The sequence below is a fragment of the Aspergillus niger genome (genome assembly GCF_000002855.4).
Source record: "Aspergillus niger supercontig An13".
In the NCBI taxonomy this organism is placed as follows: Eukaryota; Fungi; Ascomycota; class Eurotiomycetes; order Eurotiales; family Aspergillaceae; genus Aspergillus; species Aspergillus niger.
In genome coordinates this window covers 26982-48476 of record NT_166528.1, presented here as the reverse complement: position 1 = coordinate 48476, position 21495 = coordinate 26982, and the positions used below count along the sequence as shown (strand labels likewise).

General features: G+C 47.3%; 6 protein-coding genes and 1 non-coding gene across 7 annotated transcripts; 4 read left to right on the top strand and 3 right to left on the bottom strand.

The window, feature by feature from the left end:
• Window positions 1-923: 923 nt before the first annotated feature.
• An13g00170 (uncharacterized protein) lies at window positions 924-2009 on the bottom strand (the record flags this gene model as incomplete). The annotated part of the gene is made up of 3 exons (XM_059743765.1): window positions 924-1286; window positions 1570-1715; window positions 1787-2009. 3 exons carry the CDS (start codon window positions 2007-2009, stop codon window positions 924-926), a joined length of 732 nt encoding a protein of 243 aa, XP_059604571.1.
• Window positions 2010-2469: 460 nt separating this feature from the next.
• An13g00160 (hypothetical protein) lies at window positions 2470-3787 on the bottom strand (the record flags this gene model as incomplete). The annotated part of the gene is made up of 8 exons (XM_059743764.1): window positions 2470-2552; window positions 2612-2663; window positions 2823-2909; window positions 3015-3113; window positions 3161-3206; window positions 3371-3462; window positions 3542-3662; window positions 3750-3787. The coding sequence occupies 8 exons, from the start codon at window positions 3785-3787 to the stop codon at window positions 2470-2472; spliced, it is 618 nt and encodes a 205-aa protein (XP_059604570.1).
• Window positions 3788-4356: 569 nt separating this feature from the next.
• On the top strand, window positions 4357-5177 carry An13g00145 (hypothetical protein; the record flags this gene model as incomplete). The annotated part of the gene is made up of 2 exons (XM_059743763.1): window positions 4357-4568; window positions 4889-5177. 2 exons carry the CDS (start codon window positions 4357-4359, stop codon window positions 5175-5177), a joined length of 501 nt encoding a protein of 166 aa, XP_059604569.1.
• A 1286-nt stretch (window positions 5178-6463) lies between these two features.
• Window positions 6464-8548, top strand: An13g00140 (uncharacterized protein; the record flags this gene model as incomplete). The annotated part of the gene is made up of 4 exons (XM_001396118.3): window positions 6464-6587; window positions 6651-7337; window positions 7403-7956; window positions 8030-8548. The coding sequence occupies 4 exons, from the start codon at window positions 6464-6466 to the stop codon at window positions 8546-8548; spliced, it is 1884 nt and encodes a 627-aa protein (XP_001396155.1).
• Window positions 8549-10917: 2369 nt separating this feature from the next.
• An13g00130 (hypothetical protein) lies at window positions 10918-11757 on the top strand (the record flags this gene model as incomplete). Its single annotated transcript, XM_059743762.1, has 1 exon — window positions 10918-11757. One exon carries the CDS (start codon window positions 10918-10920, stop codon window positions 11755-11757), a length of 840 nt encoding a protein of 279 aa, XP_059604568.1.
• A 796-nt stretch (window positions 11758-12553) lies between these two features.
• On the top strand, window positions 12554-12665 carry tRNA-Met (CAT). Its single transcript has one exon. It is a non-coding gene; the product is annotated as a tRNA-Met (tRNA).
• Window positions 12666-13964: 1299 nt separating this feature from the next.
• Window positions 13965-20724, bottom strand: An13g00110 (uncharacterized protein; the record flags this gene model as incomplete). The annotated part of the gene is made up of 11 exons (XM_059743761.1): window positions 13965-15233; window positions 15287-15574; window positions 15625-15828; window positions 15902-16157; window positions 16215-16586; window positions 16645-17005; window positions 17059-17196; window positions 17259-17367; window positions 17422-20130; window positions 20191-20422; window positions 20684-20724. 11 exons carry the CDS (start codon window positions 20722-20724, stop codon window positions 13965-13967), a joined length of 5979 nt encoding a protein of 1992 aa, XP_059604567.1.
• Between the last annotated feature and the right edge of the window lie 771 nt (window positions 20725-21495).

Here is a 21495-nt window from a genome sequence, read left to right as displayed (position 1 = left end):
GGAACAGTACCCAGTCTGGGGGCTTCTAGTACTAGTATCTAACCCGGTAATCACGCGAATAGTATGACGCATCAAGCAGCGTGAACATTGTGTACTTATCGGTGTGCATACCGATATTGTATCTCGATGCCGAGGCATAGGAACAGAATAGAGGTCTTCGGTGCCAACATCAGCTCTTGATAGAAAACTAAGCATTTGGGCACCATTAAGGCATTCTAACAAGGCCAGGGGAGCAGTAGTCTGTCACCCATCGGACAGTAGCTTTGTGTTGACTGGCATCCCAAAGGACCTATAGAAAACAACATAATGGAAGAGTTGCCCTTGGCACACGCTCCAGTATTGATATTGGTGGATGGTAAGTTAGCCTAAGGTAGCCTATACAGAAGATCGTCCCTTCCCTTGAGTCTCCTTGCCTCTCAGGAACGGTTCTCGGTCGGAGCTGGAATTGAAGGACACGCCATGTACGAAAACGCATGAAAGTGTCTAGCAGGGCCAAAGGGGGTTCAAAGAAGCTTTGCTGTCTTCTTCCCTCCAACTCTACCACGTAGAGTGAAACGGCTTCAACGACTTCAGTGAATTCAGGTCACAGGTCGCAAAAGGCAGCGCGATCTCCACTTCAACAATGCTGCCGCTTAGCGTGACCTTAGGAGCACTGTCGTCAGCAGCCTCCTGCACCTATCATTGGTCCTGCGCCAGACTTCTGCACCCTAGCAAACTCGTCCATTTTCCCATCCTGGGCTTGATCATTGGGACCTTTACCTACTAGTTGTGGTCGTTTGACTCATACAACCGTTTCGAATCAAACCCCGAAAATCTAAAAAAGGTAAAGAGAGGAGGGGAGGGGAAAGAAAAGAAAGAAAAGAGAAAAAAAAAAAAAAAAAAAAAAAGCCGACATAGTGGCCCCGGCAGAAGAGGCGCCTGGGCTAGAAGAAAAAAAAAGAGAGAGAAAAAGAAAAAAAGAGAAAGAGCTCGGGAAAGTATTCGATAGTGGGGGTTTTTGCCATGGTGCTGACCGCGACATATGCTAAGAAGGACCCAGCCACGCCGCTGGTGGCGGCTCGGATTGGACCAAGGAGTTTCCGGAAAAGGACGAGATGAAGTTGAAGTGGTGTTACATTGATTGGCTGGTATCCCATCCGGTCCCTCAAATCAGATGTGGAGCCTTCCGAAGCACTGCTAGTACGAAATACTCCGGTACATGCGGCGCCACTGATTCCGGATACCGAATAGGCAGTAGACTGTGTTTCGAAGGATGGGGCTGGATTCAGGTACGGGTAAAAGGAAGGCTACAGAGGAAAGGGGGGAAGTAAAAGAATGAATCGAAATGAAAAAAATAAGAAGAGTAAAAGAAGAGAAAATAAGACATAAGAAGGGGTGGGGAGTGGGAAAGATTGGATTAAGGGAGATCAGAAGCTCCAGGCGACGGGAGAATGAACCGACGAGGAGCAGCCGGTGGAAAGCGAAACAGGCTAATATATATAAAGTATAACCAGTTCAGCGGGAAAACCAAGGTTAAGGTCCTTGGTACTAGTACCATAGATTGAGGGGATCTCGAATCTTGGTACTTACTAGAAGTGCAATTTCCCATGACGACAAAAGTAGAGTAGCTGACCTAGGATACCTGAAGAACAATATGAGTACTTGGTACGTTACATAGAGGGCAACAGTGCCGGAGTTTTCATTACTTGGGTTGTCACTTCCATTGGATACATGATCTTTACGCAGTACTAGTGATCTTTGTTCTGATCTGTGTGGGAAAATGGGACTGCCATACTTTATTGTATACCTAATTCAGAGAACCAAAGCTGCTTCCACTTTGTGGCCACAATGCAGGCAGAAGAATTCTTCATGTTGATCGCATCCTCATAGATGCTTTCATAACCTACAGGGCCTGCAGCCACAAGCAAAAAAAAAAAAAAAAAAAAAAAAAAAAAAAAAAAAAAAAAAAAAAGGAAATGAAAAAGAAATGAAAGAAGAAGAAGGAGGTGGGTGGCAGGGATGGGCTGCATACGTGCCACAGCTCCCGCGGAAAGCCGAGCAGCAGGAGTGGTTGTTTTGACGCTCTACACAGTACGAGGTAGTAGGAGGTAATGCTCACTGGGCGGGATGGAGATCGGGCCCTAGTGGGAATGTAGTACCCTTGCCTGGTCAGGTGGCAGACTATTTTGTACTAAGGTTAGCTTTCGCTATCATCATCCATTATGATTACTATCTCATTGAATTCGTTATTATATACTATTATTCCAAGGCATTAGAAGAAAGAAAATATGTATATATAATGTAGATGAATACAAACACCAATTTCCTTTTTATTTTTTTTATTTTTATTTTCTATTTTTTTATTTTTTTATTTTTTATTTTTTTCTTGTCTTTACAGTACCACTCCCCCAATCAAATTTTTGCCTCCATCATCGCTCCCTGTTGTTCTTTCCCCCCTTTTCCCTTCCTATCAGCTTTCAGAATGACTAGCTATGAGGTGAACCGATCCTTGATACCGCATAGCAATGAGCCATGGACCATGATGGGATTTGAGTGACCCATCCCAACACCGTCTGGAGCTTCGACAATCACGGTACGCAGTATCACCAATGCCTTGTTCTTATTTCCCCACCCTCTCCAGTCTGTTTGGTCTTAGGGCTGGCCGTGGCTCTCTTGCTACTATCCTTCCACGGCCCCCAAACACAGCAGAACAACAAATCTGAAGAAGTCTCTATGCACACGGGCCAGTGGTTGTTGATTCCTTTTACCTTTTTCCTTCTTCTACTTTTTTTTTTTTTTTTTTCCTCCCATCCTTTCTTTTTCCCCAAAACTGCACACCCTACCCCTCCCTTTCCTCCTCCCCACTTCTTTCCCCTTTCTACAAAGTAATTGCATGTCGCTTTCCCAAACGGTCTTCCCCCGAAACTCATCTGGTCTTTTCATTCACGTTCATTTTCTTTTCTTTCCCTCTCTATCTATGATTATTTTTAGTTGTTGCCATCTTTTTTTTCGGTAAAAGGAAGAAGACCTCCAACCTGCCTACCTAGTAACTTTTCTGGAATCTGCAATCGCCACACGCTTCTCTCCATTCTCTCTTCCTCATAAAGTTGATTGTTAACGCATCTCAACGCTGCCTGGATTCTCCGAACATCCAATAAGAAATGCCGATTCTTCGAACTACTAGTCCGTCTTCTTTGTGACCGCCTTCGACACAGACCCAAGGGCAGCTGTAACCATGAAGAAGCAAAATGAAAAAGAACATAGCAATAAAAAATTAAAAAGAAATAAGAGACACATGCTGCCGAATGGTGTCGCGTTGTAGATCAACTTTTTTCTGGAGCTATAAATCTCCTGCAGCTGTCAATCCCGATGGTCACTGCCACGCATGCACCTCGGGCTAAGGCCCATCAAACGCTCGGAACCAGGACATGCAGGACCCTCTCGAATTTGCCACCTTTCAGTGTCATCTACTACACACATTACCTACTACTCATCTTACCAAAGCGGGTTGGCTGCGTTCCCTTGGGTCCTCGCAATATCACTGGCAATCCCTTTTTTAAACTGTCAGAGGAAGATCCATGGATTCCACCGGCTGGGGACAGAATTCCGGTACCCAATCATGGCCTCCCACAAAAGCCATCGATGCCATCGAGACCGTCCATTTCACTCTCTTGCCAAACGACCTTAGATTTAATCCAGGTAACCCTAAGCACGACGCAGTCCCCGTTTCCTCAATTAATGTGGCTGTTTCGTTGTTTTTTTAGGAAAACATGCCACCTTTCCCGGCCTTTTTCCTGATGTGAGCCATTTTCCCGCTCAGTGTGATTGGAGTATACTCTCTTTCTCTCTCCATCTTGTTCATCGTATTCCTTTTCTTTTTTTTTTCCCTTCCTTTTTTTCTTTTTTTGCTTGTGTGGATGCTCTCCTCTCCATTCGCATTATTGTCTATTTATTCTATTTTATGTTTTTTCTGACTTCCTCATCACTACAATTGCTGCCATTGCTATTACTATGATTATTGTGATTGTTTCTTGTAGTTGTGGTTGTGTTATTGATTTTCCCCGTGCTATCTTTCCCTGTGCATCTAGCCCCTGGTTTTCCATTGTACGTTTTTCATCCTCAATCTTCCTTTAAACGCTTGACTTCTTTTGCATCCAAAATCTTGAGGATTTGCGAAAACAGAAATAGTCGAGAGAGCCTCTTCTCCTGGTGGCTTCTTGACTTCATCGACGTCTTTTTCGCTACCTCTCTTCCCATCGGACCCCCTGGTACGAGCAAACCACAATTTGTTCTTGCCTGCGTCTGGGTGGAATTTCCGGGAAAAGATCGGGATCGAGCTTGTTGTCGATCGTGCGTGGTTGTTGATTGGGCCTCTGCATGGGAAAAGAACTAAAAGCGTTGAAGCAAGGCCCGATCCGCATCGCAGCCCCGATTTTTAAACTGTGGATATCCTCTAGGCTGGAGGGAGCCACAGCCACAAAGGGGGGAAGAAAGAAAAGAGAGAGAAGGGCGGAGGAAGGCAGAGAGACAGGAGTCCAGATCATTGGGCTTTCACGCTCTCACGATCCTCTGTGCGCCACCACCGGCCAGTCACCAATATAGACCTGGCCTGGGTTCTGGCCTGGGTTCTGACGAACACGTCCCTAGGGGGGCCCATTATTGCCCTCATTTCCGTTCCGATAGTCTTCTTTACCCACCTGGCTGTGAAGGACCTGCCCTTCCAAGCTCTGACGGTCAGAAGATCCGTTGGACTACTTGGGCTCTGCTGACCTGGTTGGTCTGGAGGGCCCTCCTTCTCCATAGTCTCCGCTTCAGGTCTGGCTACGGTGCGTCTACACAAGGATTATTCATTATTATCGTGATTATTTCTCCCGTCACCGACATCAAAGCCACCAACTGTTGATTGCAGGGTGCTCCTCTTTCTGTTATCATCGTGGGGGGCACGGTATTTCTGTCATCGCTCTCCCTGCCTGTTCACAACCAAAGGTATGTTTGGCGATAGTCGTCTTTATCTCTCCCCCTCCTCTTCCGTTCCTTTTTCCTTTCTTTCGGTTGCGATCCCACAGGACTGTTTAGTGTTTCATTTCCCTTTACCCTTCACTTTCCAATTTCACCCAACCACCCCCTGGCTCAACACCCATGGGAGGGAAACGCACTCTTTCGCAATCAACTGCCTCTCCCCCAACAATTCCCTGTGATCATCCACCTCAACTGCCACCAATGTCCTTCAATTTCCCTATACCTCTGAAACTGTCGGGTGGCGGGAGAAAGCGGCTTCTTTGGTGGCTGCCATACGCGCTCGAGGGACAGATACCCTATTTTCCTTCAATTAGCATTGGCCTGTCGTCTTTTGGCGTGAAGGAGGGCCACTACGGCGCAGTGCTTGTGCCCTACGTCCCTCTTCGCCGCGACGCTGGTTTTCCGGTCTCCGTGGCGTAAAAGAGCCTGGAACTCGCTGCTATATACCATCTTGTTCCCCCTCGTACATCATTTTATACTGTCTTATTCTTGCCTGGCCTATGGATATTGTTTCCTGGTCGTGGTCCTGCACCGTGCCTCTGTGCGCGTAGCCGCCTATGCCCCTCCCCTTTTTTTATGCCTCTGATACCCAATTGTCCCATTTATAATCCTTTCCACGCTTGACTCGTTCTCCACCCTCTCTTCAAGGCAGCGCGGCGATTCGTGCGTGCATCTTTACAAAGTGGCACCGTGTTTCGTTCACCCAGTCTTACAACTGCACCGTTTTCCCCCCAAAAAGAACCCGACGATTTAGCACCCAGATGTCAGGCGGGCCTTCCCTTGTGATTTGGTGTGCTCGCTCATCCTACTATAATCGTCTACTTGTTTCTTTTCTTCGCTCTACATATCCTCCTCATCTACTTCACTTTGTTCTATTGATTCATGTGTAGATCCCACGTCTTTCTTTATCTCGTTCTTGTCTGTACAAGTCAGTAATCCCACTTATCCATGCCCTCTTACGCGACCCAGTCTTCGGGACCTTTTCCACCCTCTTATTGATCCTTCCTGTTGTTTGTGGCTTTTATTCTATTTTGTTCTTTTCTTTTTCTTTCCCTTATCTTTTTCCCTCTCTTTTATTCTCCCTTTTATTTTTTTTTTTTTTCTTCTTACCGCAGCCTCAGGCTATTAGTTTTCCTCGCTTATTGACATTTTCGTTCATCCTCCTTTTACTTGCAAAGCACTCTGTCTGGAATTTCTGTGGAAGTAATTTACCTTTGACATGGCACTGTCAAGCTTCTAACCAGTGTTGGCATAAGTTAGGCAAATCACTTGGGTACCTAGCGGAATCATTGCCCTCAAATTTCAGAGCGTGCTTGAACTCACAGGTTGGGGCTAGGTGAGTTGTCACCCCAGTTCCTCGCCAGCCCCCTTGGGCTTCCGAACACCCCCAGTATCTTTGAGATGACTCAACTAATCATGTGGAGGAGTGTGCCTGTGCTGGGTTTATCATTTGTTTGTGTCTATCATGACATATCCTAATGGTGACGCTCCTTCGGCTCTCTCGAACTCAACGCAGGGGGGTCCGAACGGAGCCAAACCACAGGCCTTCAATAAGTCGCATGAAGTAGAGGAGCCTCCTCCACAGTCAGGTATGTATCTTACCTGGATTAATCACTCTGTGGGATCTTTGGTAGAACTGAAATCTCGCTCAGTGTCGATAACTACCACTTCCCGCGAAGCTCCTCGATCGGATAATGAACAACAACATCCCAAAACACAGGCCCAGATGGCTCAGGCCGCACATGGAGGAGCGCCCTCTCTTAGCATGCGGGACATGAGATCCGCGTTGCCTGGGTATCAGAATCATTCCATCCTTTATGAGCAGCATCATATTCAGCAGCCCTTTGTTCCGACGGCTCACCCTCATGGCGTTGTCTACGCAATGCCGCCATTACCGTCATTCACAGGACCGCCAATAAATCCTAATATGGCCTTTAATGGTCCCTTCAATCAGGTATACACGCCTTATCTTCAGCAGCAACCTGAGGACCCTCTTCTGCCTCCTGGTGCGGCGGGCTATCAGTCCTTGGGGCCCCATTCAGCCGCTCACATGAATGTCCATATACCTGGCCAATCTGGATATGGACCGAACTATTACACCCAGACCGCATACACGGCAGCCCTTGGACACGGCCCGGGACCTCCGACTACATCATCTCCAGTGCAAGTGCAACCACGCGTTCAGCCTCGGAACACATCGGGTCCAAAAACTAAATTGGCATCCGGCTTGGGGAAAGAAAACAGGCAACGGCGTCTGGATCTGGAATATGACGTCTCAAAGACCATCGTGGACGGATCAACACCTATGAGGCCCCACCCTGTTCAAACATTTTCTGCTGGTAAGTCTGGGCCTGACCATGCGAGAAGCGAGTTATGTGTTTTTGACATGACTGCGGTGCACCAGACTCAGGATCGCATTCGTCTAATACCACTACGTCAAGTGCTCCAAGAGGACCGCCGCGAAAGCCAAAGCAATCTGGGCATGCACTGTGGGTCGGCAATCTTCCTCCCGGTACCAATATCGTTGACTTGAAGGACTACTTTTCTCAGGACGCCACAAAGGAACTGGAAAGCGTCTTCCTCATCTCGAAGAGTAACTGCGCTTTTATCAATTACAAAACGGAGGCCGCCTGTGCCGCGGCATTGTCAAGGTTCAACGATTCTAGATTCCATGGAGCACGTCTTGTATGTCGGCTACGCCAGGGGGCTGTTCCTCTGGGGTCTAATGCTGAAGCTATGGGTTCTTCTACCCCTGCTATATATCAGGATGAAGAAACCAAGTTATCGGACGCTGTGACTGAGAACAAGGCTACAGAAGGTAGCCTTTCGCACAGTCGAGTCCCTAGCAGATACTTCATAGTCAAAAGTTTAACTGTTGATGATCTCGAACTCAGTCGACAGAACAACATCTGGGCCACTCAAACTCATAATGAGAAGCAGCTAAACGAAGCTTACGAGGTGAGCTCTGTGCCCCCACCTATTATATCCATATCAGTAGGGGAGAATGATCGGTCGCTGACAACTCAACCAGAATGCTGATGATGTCTATCTCATCTTTTCCGCCAATAAGTCAGGTGAATATTATGGATATGCCCGTATGATGTCGCCGATACAAGATGACGAGAACTTGGCGTTGGAGATGCCCTCGCGGTTGGACAACCCCCCGGATCCCGAGACTCTAGACGTGACGCCCACTCCAGCAACATCCACTGCGCCTAACGGACGAATAATCAATGACTCTGCGCGGGGGACCATATTCTGGGAGGCGGAAACCTCAGAGGATGAGAGCGGTACGAGCAAGGAGAAGGAGAAGGAGAAGGTTATTCACGAAAAACCGGAAGAAGCTACAGATACGGGGGCACAATTGATTGGGAAGCCGTTCAGGATCCGATGGCTCTCGACTACACGAGTCCCTTTTCATCGTACGAGAGGGTTGCGGAATCCCTGGAACTCGAACCGAGAAGTGAAGATCGCTCGCGACGGTACGGAGATCGAGCCGGAGGTGGGGTGGAAACTTTTGCAGTTATTCCACTCTCAGCCTCAAGACTAGGACGCAATGCATATCCTTCAGAAAAAAACGTGAGAAGGAATGTGAACACCGCGAGGAAGACTTGAACATGCATAGGCGAAGAGAAAGGGACAGAGTGGGAGAAAAGGGGAGAACAGATGGTTTGGGATGCTGAAAAACGAATCGTCCGGCGCCATACTGTTGCAGCCTGAGTTGGTACTGCCCCGAGGGACCTTTCCCATCTCACTGGGAGTGTGTCGAAAGTGGACATGCTTCACCCGGAGTATGTCTGCATTTAGGGCCACACGCCCTCTGATTTCCGGATAGGGAAACACACATCCTGAGGACTGGCCAAAGACCAGAGGTATACGAACAACTCCTCAATCACCGTGGCCGAGGTAAGACAGTATACGTACCTTATCTACGCCATACTATATAGAAAGCTATACTTCATTTAAAAAAAAAAACGAAGAATAAAAAAAAAAAAAAAAACAGACATGGTCTGGAATATAGGAAAGGAAGCAGGAAAAACGTGTACAGATTTGACACATGGTATATAACTATTGGTATTCTTTCTAGCTCAATATATCTATATATGTACATATATGTAGGCAGCATTTCCGGACACAGCTCTGATAAACGCAGAACAAGAAGATCAATATATACATAAGTATAGTGACTTCCACAAAAGAGTAGGTGAAACCCAAAAGGCTTCGTGGTCAGTAACGGAAGGCACTAGTGAAGTGCAGACTGTTTATCGAGAGGACAAGCAATGGATATAGAGACTAATCATACAAATAACTATCCGTACATCAGTGGAAGGATACCGTATTATCATACATACGCGCTTCGAACATGCAGAGTTATACCCTTACGTAACATACCGGTTTACATGATATATTTCGAAGGAACAATAGTACGGAGTAAGTAAGGTATTTACTTTTGGCATACCATGCATACCAAACATGCCGCATCCTTCCTACCCTTGCCTACTTGAGTTAATAAAACAATATCCAAAACAGTGCTAGGTGATAGTAACCTTCTTCTTCTTCTACTTCCTCTCTAGCTTCATCTATGGGCAAGGCGAGAGGATCGTCGACTGTGAAGAGAACAGACCACTGGTACAACGTTAGGTAGGAGCTACTCCAATTGCTAGTCTACAAATTAGTCTACTAGGATTATGGACGGGGCGACTCATGAATCATCGACCCCGGATCGTCTTGTCTGGTTCACCGTTCAGCTGCACCCTGCCCAAGAAGGCTAGACCCGTTCTGGCCCACGGTCAAGAGTCAATCGAGACGGTTTTGTGGGGTAAAACTTCCCAAGCTTTCATTCCTTTCCTTTCCCATCCCCGGCTTGTTGTTAAAGGTCCCATCCCTCTCCCTTAATCTTTCCCCCCTCCCCTCCCCTTCCCACTGGAATCATCCCGTTCCTCCTCCTCCTCCTCCTCTTCTTCCTCCCCTTCCTCATCACCAACCGTTTGTCAGGTTGTTCTTCCCAAGATCCCTGCCGGCTACGGCCTGGCTCCTTTTCCTTTCTTTCTCTTTTCTTTTCTCTTCCCTTTCTCCCTCTTCCTCACTTCTTCACTTCTTCACGAGCCACGGCTACTCTAAAGCTTACTGACTTCAACCACTCCCCTTCAAATCATTCCTTCACGAAGCTTCCCCTCCATCATCTGATCCAAGAGACACCAAATACAAACATTCCTCTCAGTTCTAGCTTACTACCCACCTTACCACTACCATCATCTATATCAGGTATTGGGGGGCATTGGGTGTTGCATATCTCCAGTAAGTTGGCTTAGCTCATAACAAACCGGTAGTTCAATCTATTATTTGTTCCCTACTAGCACTGAGTCTGGACTCCCTTCACTTGCATCCTCCCTTGTGTAGTGTCCTATTGCACTCAAACGCTAGTTTTCTTGGTTCTCTGTTCCTTTTGCTGCTCGTACGCGGTTCCTATGTGATAAGATGCCCCCTCAACCATTTCCACTTTATTATATTGCCACCGCCACATGGAAGGTCCCATTTATGGGTTCTTCGCTGAATATCTCCCTCTAGCTGACATTCGCCGGTACCTCCATCTAGGCTCTTAATGGGGGTTGTTCTGCTGCCTCTGCCGTTGCTCTCCCTATCGAAGCGGCTACCAGATTGACGTCATAACTTGCGGTATCGATCTGAAGGCTCATCAATATCTCATTCCAATTCCAGTCTACTCTTCTTCATAGTAACTCTAGTTTCGGTACATCTATTACCCATTCCACCTAGTTGTACCCTTGTCTGGGGAGACTAGATATTTTCTTTTCTCGCCTTATACTTGGCTACCTGTCCTCGTCCATCTACTTTTCCTTCTATACGTGTGCTTGTACTTGTGATAATCATCCTGGGATCATCGACAACCCATCTGTTACCATGTCAAACGACCGTTCAACATCTCCCATTTCGGTTCCAACCCCATCATCGCGCCAGCGTCGAGCATCTCTGGCATCCGGAATTTCCTTTTCGGATTATCTTTCAAGATCTGGGAGCCAAGGAGCTGCCGGTGCACCACCTGGCTCCATGGCCAATGCAGTCGCTGGCAGTCAGCCGAATCAGGGACGACGACTGTCGATAACCACATTGGGACTCTCCGGCTCTCCAACCCAAACTTCTCCCTTTGGACCTCGACACATCCGTCATGGGAGTATCTCTAGTTCCGTGGGATCCAATTCGGCAAACCTAGAGGAAGCCGTTGTGGAAGACAACGAGAACGGGCCTCCCAACGCCACCCCTAGCTCTCCATTCACTCGACGTCTCTCCTTTGGTGCACAGGCATTGCGTGATGCCCGTGGAGGAAGCATTGGTAATGGTAGATATCCCTCATCTGCATCTCAGGTGGCTGGAGGGCGGCGCAATTCGTCGTTGACCAGCACACCCTCTGCCCCCAGCCCTACAAACTCAACTGTTGCAAGTACATACAAAGCCTTTCCCCAGAACGATAGGTCTAACGCGTCTTGGCGACAAGTAGGCGAAGGCTTCAATTGGTCTGAGGCCTTGCGGACTCGGGCCGAGCGAGCGCCATCTTTGGGCGTTATGTCGCCTAATTCACCTCAAAGTCAGCATGCAGTCAATATGGGTCACCAGAATCACCATCAGCGGGCTGCGTCAATTGCCTCGATGGAACAACCAGCTCGAGAAATGCCAAAACAGCCCAAGCAGAATAAGCCTGATTTCTTCCAGGAAAAGATCCTTCGGGGTGATTTCATGGACTAAGGCTGAGGGCTCGTTTTCTGATTCTAACATCTTTGCTTACCCGCTTTTTTATTTGTCATTTCTCTCCTTCTTTCCCTTATTGTATGTCGTCTTTGCTTTGTGCGTCTGGTTTCAGTTCTTCCTTGTCCTCCCCTCTCTGGGAAGTGCACCGAAAAGCTGTGAGGTTTCTCACAAGACCAGAAAAATAAAAATCAGAAGCGAGATCTTGATGGGGGTGGGGGGAGTGGAGAGAAAGAAAGAGAGAGAAGAAGAAAAGAACAAACCGTTGATTTGGACAGCCCCATCGCGGCGGCTATCTCATGGATTGCTCAGTCACTTGACAGGAAGGATTTCCCTACTGTCGCATGGATGTTGACATGATCTACAAACTCTAACAAGTATTTCCTTTAGCACGCATATTTACGTGAATTTTCTTGTCTCTGCATCAGTTTTCGGGGATTCCGTTCGCGTGCGGATGATTTCATCATATTCTCTCCATTTATGATTTGATTTATTCTGGGTCCTGCTGGTCAGACCCACTTATGATTATTATCCTCGGGCCCCTCAAATTGCCTGCTATGTGATACTGTCCGTTATTTTGAATCTGATTCATGTTCTGGGTGTATCTGAACCTAAAAGAGGAGTCTAAGTGCCTGAATTATATAACAACAGTATATGATACTATTTGTTGATACCCGTGTATATGCAACTTTCCGCGACTGCTAGTGCAGCAGCACTTATATCACTCTCACCGACATTAAACGCATGATATTTAGGCTTATGTAGCACTATTTTTTTCAGGTTTTCATCAGCACATGTCTCCATGGTGTAGTGGTTATCACGTGGGTCTCATACGAGCAAGTGTATGACTTGAAGGCTTCAACCTTCAGGAAATCCCAAGGCCGGGAGTTCGATCCTCCCTGGGGACAAAAGAGAATATCATTTTTTTTTCTTTTTCTTTATTTCCTTTCTTCCGTTCCCTTCTTCCCTTCCCCCTCCCAGCCCATGACATGCTTATTATTCACATCTTAAGCATTCATGTTTGAATGTTGTTATATAGACTCAAGGTCGGTGTGGCTCAAGACCATTCAATGGAAAGGGAACAAATACATGATGAGGTTAGTGGAATGAGACACCCAATTCCATCATAGTAGGATTTCTTCCGGTTGGACATTGTGAATATCTAATTACACAGAAAATGCCGTGAACTTCAAAAAATTCTATGACTCCAGGTGCTAGTTAACCGTAGTACATACATAGTTGATGCACGACCACTCGGTTGTTGGGTCGCCTAGTGCATCGTCCGCTAGACTAGTACTATATATATATATATTGCCAGCCCATCGGGAGCCCAGATTAGATCAGTAGCCAGTACTACCCATATCCCAAAAGGGAGGAAGAACGGGGAGGGAGGCCATAAAGACCGGAAATAGAATCCACGTTGGTAGACGACAGGGTAGGTAAGGTGGAAAGAGGATTTGGTGAAGCATCTAGTTGGCTACAGCGAATGATCACTGATATCGCCCTTTAAGAAACTCCAGGGAAGTGGAAAAGGATTGTGAGGGAACGCGCTCCCATATGAGCCTGACTACCCACCTATCAGTTACTGTGAGTAACCTGATCTATTTTTGACTGGAGGGGGAATTCCGAGTCGATCATGATCATGCATACGTTGAATGCATAGATAGCAGGCAAGATCTGGTAAGTGTATACTATACATACATTCATCTGCCTACTGCGAGACCGAGGATTCTTATGAGAGATAACTGCTTGTATAATGTGTGCCGGACGGCATCATATATGCATTTTTCGGCCTAGGCTATTAAGTATTCGCAAATCGAATTGCAGGTAATCTAAAAGCTCAAAGTAAACCAATGAATGGGTCACAGATGTCACTATTGATTTCCGGGGAGATGATGAGCCACCACTCGGGCTTTGCCCTTCACCTGAAAGCATACCACAAAGAGTGTTAGGGATAAGGGGTGTTGATATATCCTTGCTCCTCGATTGGACACTCGTCTGTTCCTAACTGAAAAGAGAAGTAATTGCAATGGGAATGGTTGCATTGATGAGGAGTTGGATGATCGACTCCATCTATATGAATAGCAGATACCCCAAGAGTAGCATGAAAGCCAAGCGGAACGAACAAAAAAGGCAAGGGAGGGCTGTGGCAGGAAAGCAGGACCTCCCACCCGCCGCGTTCCCTGTATAGAAAGAGCTCATGAGGCCTAATAGGGAATGCCATTGGTTAGAAGCTGAAATTGGTCATATCCCTTTGTCGAAACACTCATGTACGACTTGCGGACGAGCTCGCGCATATACTCAGCAGCTTCCCTCTCGGTTTTATCGAGTACAAATCGATCGCGGAAGTTCTTCAACGTATCCGGCTTGAAGCAGGGAAGACCGCTGTCAAGCATTAATGAGACGATGTGAGACAGCTTGGAACTGTACGGACGCGAAGCAAGGAATGCCTTAACGACCAGTGATTCAAACCACTTGTAAGGCTGCGTGCTTGTAGGGCTATGGGAACCACCACCGGGGAGACCGAGCCCACTACCTGAGCCGCTACCTGGATGGGTGTGTGCATGGTGAGTACCGCTCATCACAGCAACCATCTCAGATGTCAACTTGAAGGGGGCACGCTCGAATCGCACACCTCCTGGTGCAATATCGAAACAGAACCCAAAGTCAATATGGATGATGTGGCCAGCGTCGTCAACCATGATGTTCCCGTTATGCCGATCCTTGAACTGTAGGAGATAGGAGATAACAGAATAAGCAGCCATGCTCTTGACGAAGTTTGTGCGTGCTTCCTGGAATCGGATTGATTCCTCCCCTCCATACTTGGAAATAAAGTAGTCATACAGACCATTGACTGCCTCACGGCCCAGCATATCGCGAGAGATCGAATTCGGAAGCACATCAATAACGCCACAACCGGGGGCCGTTGAAGTAACTCGATATGGGAACACCCAAACATCAAGCCCAACGCTAGCGAATATGCCCCGAAAAGCAGCAATCATTTGCAAAGCTAGCATGTCTTGGCGGCAGTCATCACCGACCTTGAAAATGGCTGACTGCCATACTTCATAGGTCTCCTGAACCCCATTTGAAGATCGTCCATCACCGGCTTTTTGGGTGATTTTGTCATCATCTGACCGTGCCCTTGTTTTCTGGATCCTGAACGTCGCCATGTAGGGCGCCTTTGCATGGCTCTGGAGAGGTTTGCCGGATTTGCGATCGATCCCTACAACAACACCGTCGGGATTGCTTGGGAGGTATACGCCGACTTCCACCTTGATCTTACGGAGTTCTTCTTCGATCTTCTCCTTTTTCTCCGCCTTGCTTCTTTTGATGTAGGGTCGAAGCTTTCCGGAGATGCCCGTGATTTCATTGAAAAAAGAAAATTCTTTCTCATAAAACTCACGTTCCTCATCTGTGAAGCTTGAGATCAAAGCATCCATAAACTTGTCCAGTGTTGGCTTGAGAGGGTCCGGCTAATGTTGCTCGTTAAAAAGTATATGGACAGATAACATTCGGTTACACTCACAATTTGAGAATCTTCATCTTTGTAGGAGTTGGCTTTCATATTCCATATGACTTGATGCGCAAACAGCTGAGACAACTTAGCTGTCTCCATGATATATCTTTCTACGTAGCCCAGTGCATCGTATCGTAAAGCTTGGACCAGTTGTGGCACAAAGTAGAAACGAACATCGACTGAATGACTCTCGAGGGCTTTCATCGCATACTGCAGTATGAAGGGATGGTTCCCGTAGGTGGGCAGAAAGTAAGTCAGAGCTTCGGCGGGGTTGACAGGGGCCCAGTATAGAAGAAACTACCCTCATCAGTCCAAAATCTAGAATATATAAACGACGATTGACATACCTTCAGCTGACTATGGACATCGGCAGGAAGAGCAGACCCAAAAATGACCTCAAGAGCACTTGGCTCATCGATAGCCTTGTCCGGAAAGTTGAGCACCAACCACCGGATGTCGTTTTTCAGCTTTAAAGACGGAAAGCGGGTGGAAAGATGTATGGCCAACCCTGGGGCTTCGGACCACGCCAGACGTAGCAGATTTGTTGCATCCTGCATGGGTTGTTAGTTACAACCATATATATCACGGGTATCGAACAGTATGCTTATTGACGAGATAACATACCTCTGTAAAAGTTCTGACTGCGGCTGACTGTGCCATGTTATGTTTCCGGTCTGGCTCCAAGGGATAAAGCCAGACCCTAAGGCGTGACCTTTCGTCCTCCAGAAGGATCTGGAGAAGCTCCTGTCTTGCCTGAAGCGTCCTAGAGGAGCTGCGACTGTGACCAGTAACGCCAGCCACATCCGCTAGAGCGGAAGAAACGTCGCCAAGGATCCTGTCCTCGGCCTTGATCTGTAACCGGTTGCCACCGAAAGACCACCTACACATCATCAGGCTTAGCATGAATAATCGAAAGTAGTAACCAGATAAAACGTACTTCGGTGGATGTCTAAACCAAGTTAAAGCGGCGGACAAAATCTGGTCCTTAAGCTTCCACTCAAGATTTCGGTCTGGTAACCGGGAGTCCTTCAATACCCTTAGACCGAACAAGACAATACGAAAATGTAGTTCCCTGGCCAGGGGGTGACCACTGGCGTGCAATAGTCCCACACTTGTTTTATCAACAAGACGGCCGAAAAGTGACTTGACCTGGAAGTTTGCAAGCCGAACAGCAGCAAAATGACTTTCAAAGAACTGAAGAAGCTGGAAATGAGGTGTTAGGATACCTTGGGATTTTTGTTGATTCTTCGCCATCAGAGCTTTGTCGCTGGGGAGCAGCTCGATCTTGCTGAACATTGGATCAACGTAGCTGTGTACCCCTGAATAAGCATTGATTCAGTATGTGCTAGCAGACGATATTCACTTACTTGCAGTTTAGGTCAAACAGCCCCTTTCGGCGCTGGATTGACTTTTCCCAAGACCCAATAACTTCTACCAAGATTTTGGACTCCACTCTCGGATTCTCATGCATTACTCCGAGCCAAAGGGATATACCGATGTCCATCGACTCCTTCGAGAATATCTCAAAAGGTATCTGGACTAAGAACTGAGCAAGGAAAGCAGAAGGGTCATTATCACTGCATAGGAGGCCCGCAGCTTGCCGTAGCGCATCACGAACGGCGACGGTAGGGACGACTTCTCCTGATTTCAATCGTGCGTAGAGTTGATACAGGGTATCCTCCATGACTGTATTTGCAGACAAAAAAGACCCGGAAAGCATATTGTGAGCTGGTTATCCCATATTAGCACCTTGAACGCCCACCAGTTGAGATATGACCAACCACAAAGCCCACTAGTTCCTTGCCTTGGGCCACTGACACTTTGTGCGTACAAAGTTCTGTAGTTCTGACGTGTGGAATATTGAGAAATGAAGTCGGAAGCGACATTTATCTTGCTTAGGCCGTGGCTGTCCATTGAGCCTGGAAGAACATAGAAATATCAGAATAACAGTAGCTCACTCAAGACCGAAGTGTTGTCTTACCAAGACGTTGATCACTGCTCGGTATGAGTGATCCCATCTCAAGCGCAAAAGAGCGCCCCAACAGAATGTTGCCATATCCAGCATGGTCGTCCGAAAGGGACAGATATGTCTTGACAAATTGTGTAAGTCGCTTTCCAAGGCTCAAAATAGCTGGATATCATACCTGAAGTAGGCCTTTTACATCCAAGGGTGCAATATCCATGGCCGCCGCTACCCATGTCTTAGATCGTTCAAGGAGAACATCTAATGTTTTTTTCCTAAAGTTATAGTTGTCGGGTAGATCGGCTTTGACCAACCCTGTAGGTGAAGTAAATGAAGGATTCCATTCAAACTCATCAAGCTCTCCTTCTAGACATGAGCGCCACATAACGGTCAAAAGCTCGAGCATAGCGAAAAGGGAGTGCTTCTCACACAGTGCCGATGGACATTCATTTATGATCTTGTTAGCACAGAGTACGGCGACGTTTTGTACCCTTTCAACACGATGGCTGCAAGCGATAAAGAAGCCGGCCAGCTCTCTTGATAGATAGGCAACAGAAAAGCCTTCGGACTTTCCGGACATCGTCAGCGAAAGGTAACTGGCCACTACTTTCTCTGCAATCGCACTCATACAGCTAGCCATTTCTGTAGTAGCTATGGCCGGGTCGCGGAAGTAATCAAGAAACCCGGTACATTTCCCAGACAGCGCACGAAATTTTTCGACCAAGATCGTAGCGTTGAGGAAAACCACTTGTGGGTAGCTTAACCGCTTTGTTTCAGCCTCGTGGCCAGGGAGTTCAGCAAGGAGATTTCGCTTCTGCTCTTGGAAGCGTTGTGAGCCCATTCCTCGCCTAAGGATTGTGTTCAGCTCAACGTCGCTTTCCGTTGCCTCCATACGGTCTTCGGAGACAAGGGGAGGAGAGTGCTTGGCGAGTAAGCGGAGCTCCTCAAATTGGCTTTGACCAACAGCCGAATGCATGGATATCCCATGTACCGCGATATTGAACCATGCATCCCGGAATAGAGCAGACACATCCTGATCATAATCTGTGATGGTATCCGCGTTATCCTGCTGTTCCTTGTCTGACGACACGAGTAAAGCCAAAGGCCTTAGAAGAGGGCTGATTTCGTCCGCTGCAAGAGCAAGCTCCTTCTGCCTCTCACTTTCGAGATCGGTAGCATCACCCTTGTTTACGACATTTTCCAGTAAGTGAACCAGGTATACACCGTATAGTGGCGAGTCTCTTTTCAACGTGATAGATAGATATGCCAATGCACTCTTAACAGCATCAGTAACGCTATTATAGCCCCTGGCCACACCATCACGGTATGCTCGATCATAAAACTTGAGCAGGAGCTGAAATTCAGCTTGCCCAGTACTTAATGATATCGCAGCTGTTTCCGTAATGATGAAAGCGTCAATAGTAGCATTTACCTTCCCAATTTTCTGCAGCAACATGGACTGCGCCAAAGCGCTTATTTTCTCATCATTGCAGCTAACTGCAATTTGTACAATAGCTCGGACGACATTTTTGTACGAAAGATTATTTGCTTCGTCTTCAGCTGAAAACGAAAACACACTGCCAGTTCTGGTCGTTGGAATGGGGAGAGGTGTATTTCCATGTGCAGAATTATCCCCAGGCATGTGGCTCTGGTACGACTTGTCAGTGCCTGAGCCAGAGCTCAGAACGTTCCCTAAGGAGTAGAGAGTGGTAATAACAGAATCTTGGGAAAGACCACCGAGAATATGTGCAAGGCATTCTCCTGCAATGGAACCGGTGGTACCGGTCGGTGCACCTCCTTCAACGATGAATCTCAACAAAGAGCGGCTTCCTGAGGATGCAATTGTTATGGAAGTTCGCGAAATAACTGCCATGCTTTTCAGAACCGCTGTTGCTAATTCAGCATAAGCCATCTGGTTCGGATCCATAAGTGTATCCTCTAGCCATGAAACAAAGTCTTCTTTGTTCGTTGTATCTTCACACAGAATGATACAATTCAGGTATCCGACTAAAGCTAGGGCCTTCATAGAAAAAGCAAGCCGTTGCTTCCAGGGGGAGCCAAGTCGCAGATAATCGGAGCCATCTTCTAAGAGCTGGATCTCATCAGCGATGATAGCCGCCACCCGATCGGTAAGAGCGATCTCTGTGTCATCAGAACTTTTAGAAGTGCTTAAGTTAAGCAAGTGATCGTGTGAAAGCTCGGCACCTGATGTGCCATTCATGTCGGCCGCACGTGTAACGCATGACTTGAGAAACCTGATGAATCCTTCCTGGAGTAACATAGCACCAAGAGGACGCCCATCAGAATCATAACGGCGAGTGTATTTTCTCCACTCCCTGAGCAGATAACCAGACATGCTTCCATTCCGTACAATAGACGAGGCAGTCTCCACGGCTACCAAAAACCGCTCGCAGAGCATCGAACGCAGGTTGTTGGCTAAATGAAGCTTCTCACTGGGAGCCCAGAATGAAGAGAGTGCAGCCGAAGCTCCCAAGAAGCCGACAAGAGAGGCGGATATCGATAGCACGCTGGTTGATTCCTGTTCGGCATCCCGACTGTTTGCTTCCGCTTGGTAGTGATGAAGTGGTGCAACTGCTTTGATAGCTTCGGCACAATTGCTCAGATACTCATTGAAAGCCCCAGCCACGATACTACGCAGCGATGAATAGCTCGAACCCAGGGAGAGGAGAGCCAGCGTGAGGTTATGAGTTAGGCTCTCCCAAGGCGAAGGTTTCACATTGTGAAGAAAGGGTGAAGGGCGGAAAAGTTGGCTATGCGCTTCGGGAAGGTATTGTGACAAAAGTGATACTAGTCTCGAAGCATGCTCGATATTGGTCACTGAAGGAGACGCTTTACATAGAGCAACTAGCACATCTAGCTCTCTCATGCCCTGAAGGGGTCAGCCTAGAAGCCACCTACGAAGCGGCACTGAGAAAAGGGGCCAACAAACCATAGGCACCCGTGATGTAGGAGCTTGGGCTTGCAAGATACCGTTGAGGGTATCGTTCGACGAGTGAGCGGGACAGAGTGACTGCTGGGCGAGTCGTGCGATGTCTGAATCGCTGCCGCATTCTGGTCCCTTGACTGCTAATGCCGCAAGCCTATTCAGAGCCGAAGCTCTAATAGTCGAGGGGCTACGGTTCCTATCAGCACAAATTCTACCCAAGAGATATGCAGCCGGCCTACCCATCCATAGTACCGAATAAATCCACCTAATTAGCGTTTATCGCGTTTGAATGCGTGTGGTGACGAATAGACTGTTGCTTTTCAGAGCACTAATGTCAATTGCCTAAGGTAGCAGGGAGCCCCTTGATAGGAGATTATGTGTTATCGTCCCGCGGAGTACGGGAGCTGGTTCCCTCAGAACCTCGGTACGGCAGACACGTGGGCCTTAAACGCTTCTGTAATTGAATCGTGAATCGTGTTTCACTCATGACAGTGACTTTCTGCTTTCATTTAGGCGAGGATACTCCTTTAAGAGCATAATGCTTCCTTCGAAAACTTTAATGGCTAGTGAGAATCTTATGTAGTGTTGTATTTGTCTTCACTTTCAAACAGTACGCTATGCTCCTATGCAGTGATTAATAAAATACTATATCTCCGCTCAGGTCCTGCTGTGCCTTTCTATTGTGTAAGCTTGTACATATATAATCAACAATTTATACAGCTACTAATCATGACGCGATATCAACTGGTACTCAGCTTCGAACATGATTAAGAGTCGCTCAATGTTAAAGCCGGCATTGCTCTATTCGCTAGTTAACTAGTGACATCGGATTCAACCACAGGCCAACTACAAACTACGTGCTACAGTACCCAAGTATTAGCCGTTTCGAACATGTGGGCTAAGTCAAGCATCCTAAGTCCAATTATGTGGCAGAAATTCTCGAAATATTAATTATCCAAGACCATGCATATCCTTCATCTCCAATGTAATCCACACGAATTTATACGATGTCCAGGGGTGCTGGGTCGAAAGCGGTGACAGTATTTATGATAAATGACGACCCAAGAAGGTGTAGCTCGGTTCAACCTACCGATGCCGGGAGCTGAGGTACCACACGCTAAAGGTTGTTTGTGACCGACTTCTATGTACACTGCAGCCTTGATTTATTTTACAATAGATCGCTCTGTCTATCTTTCGCATTAGCCAATCTAGGGATTTCAGTGAAATAATCTTTTTCCGTTCTCTTCCTGCCCCTTTGGTCTACTCGCCCGTATCTTTCCAGTGATCATACACCTCAACTTCTACACT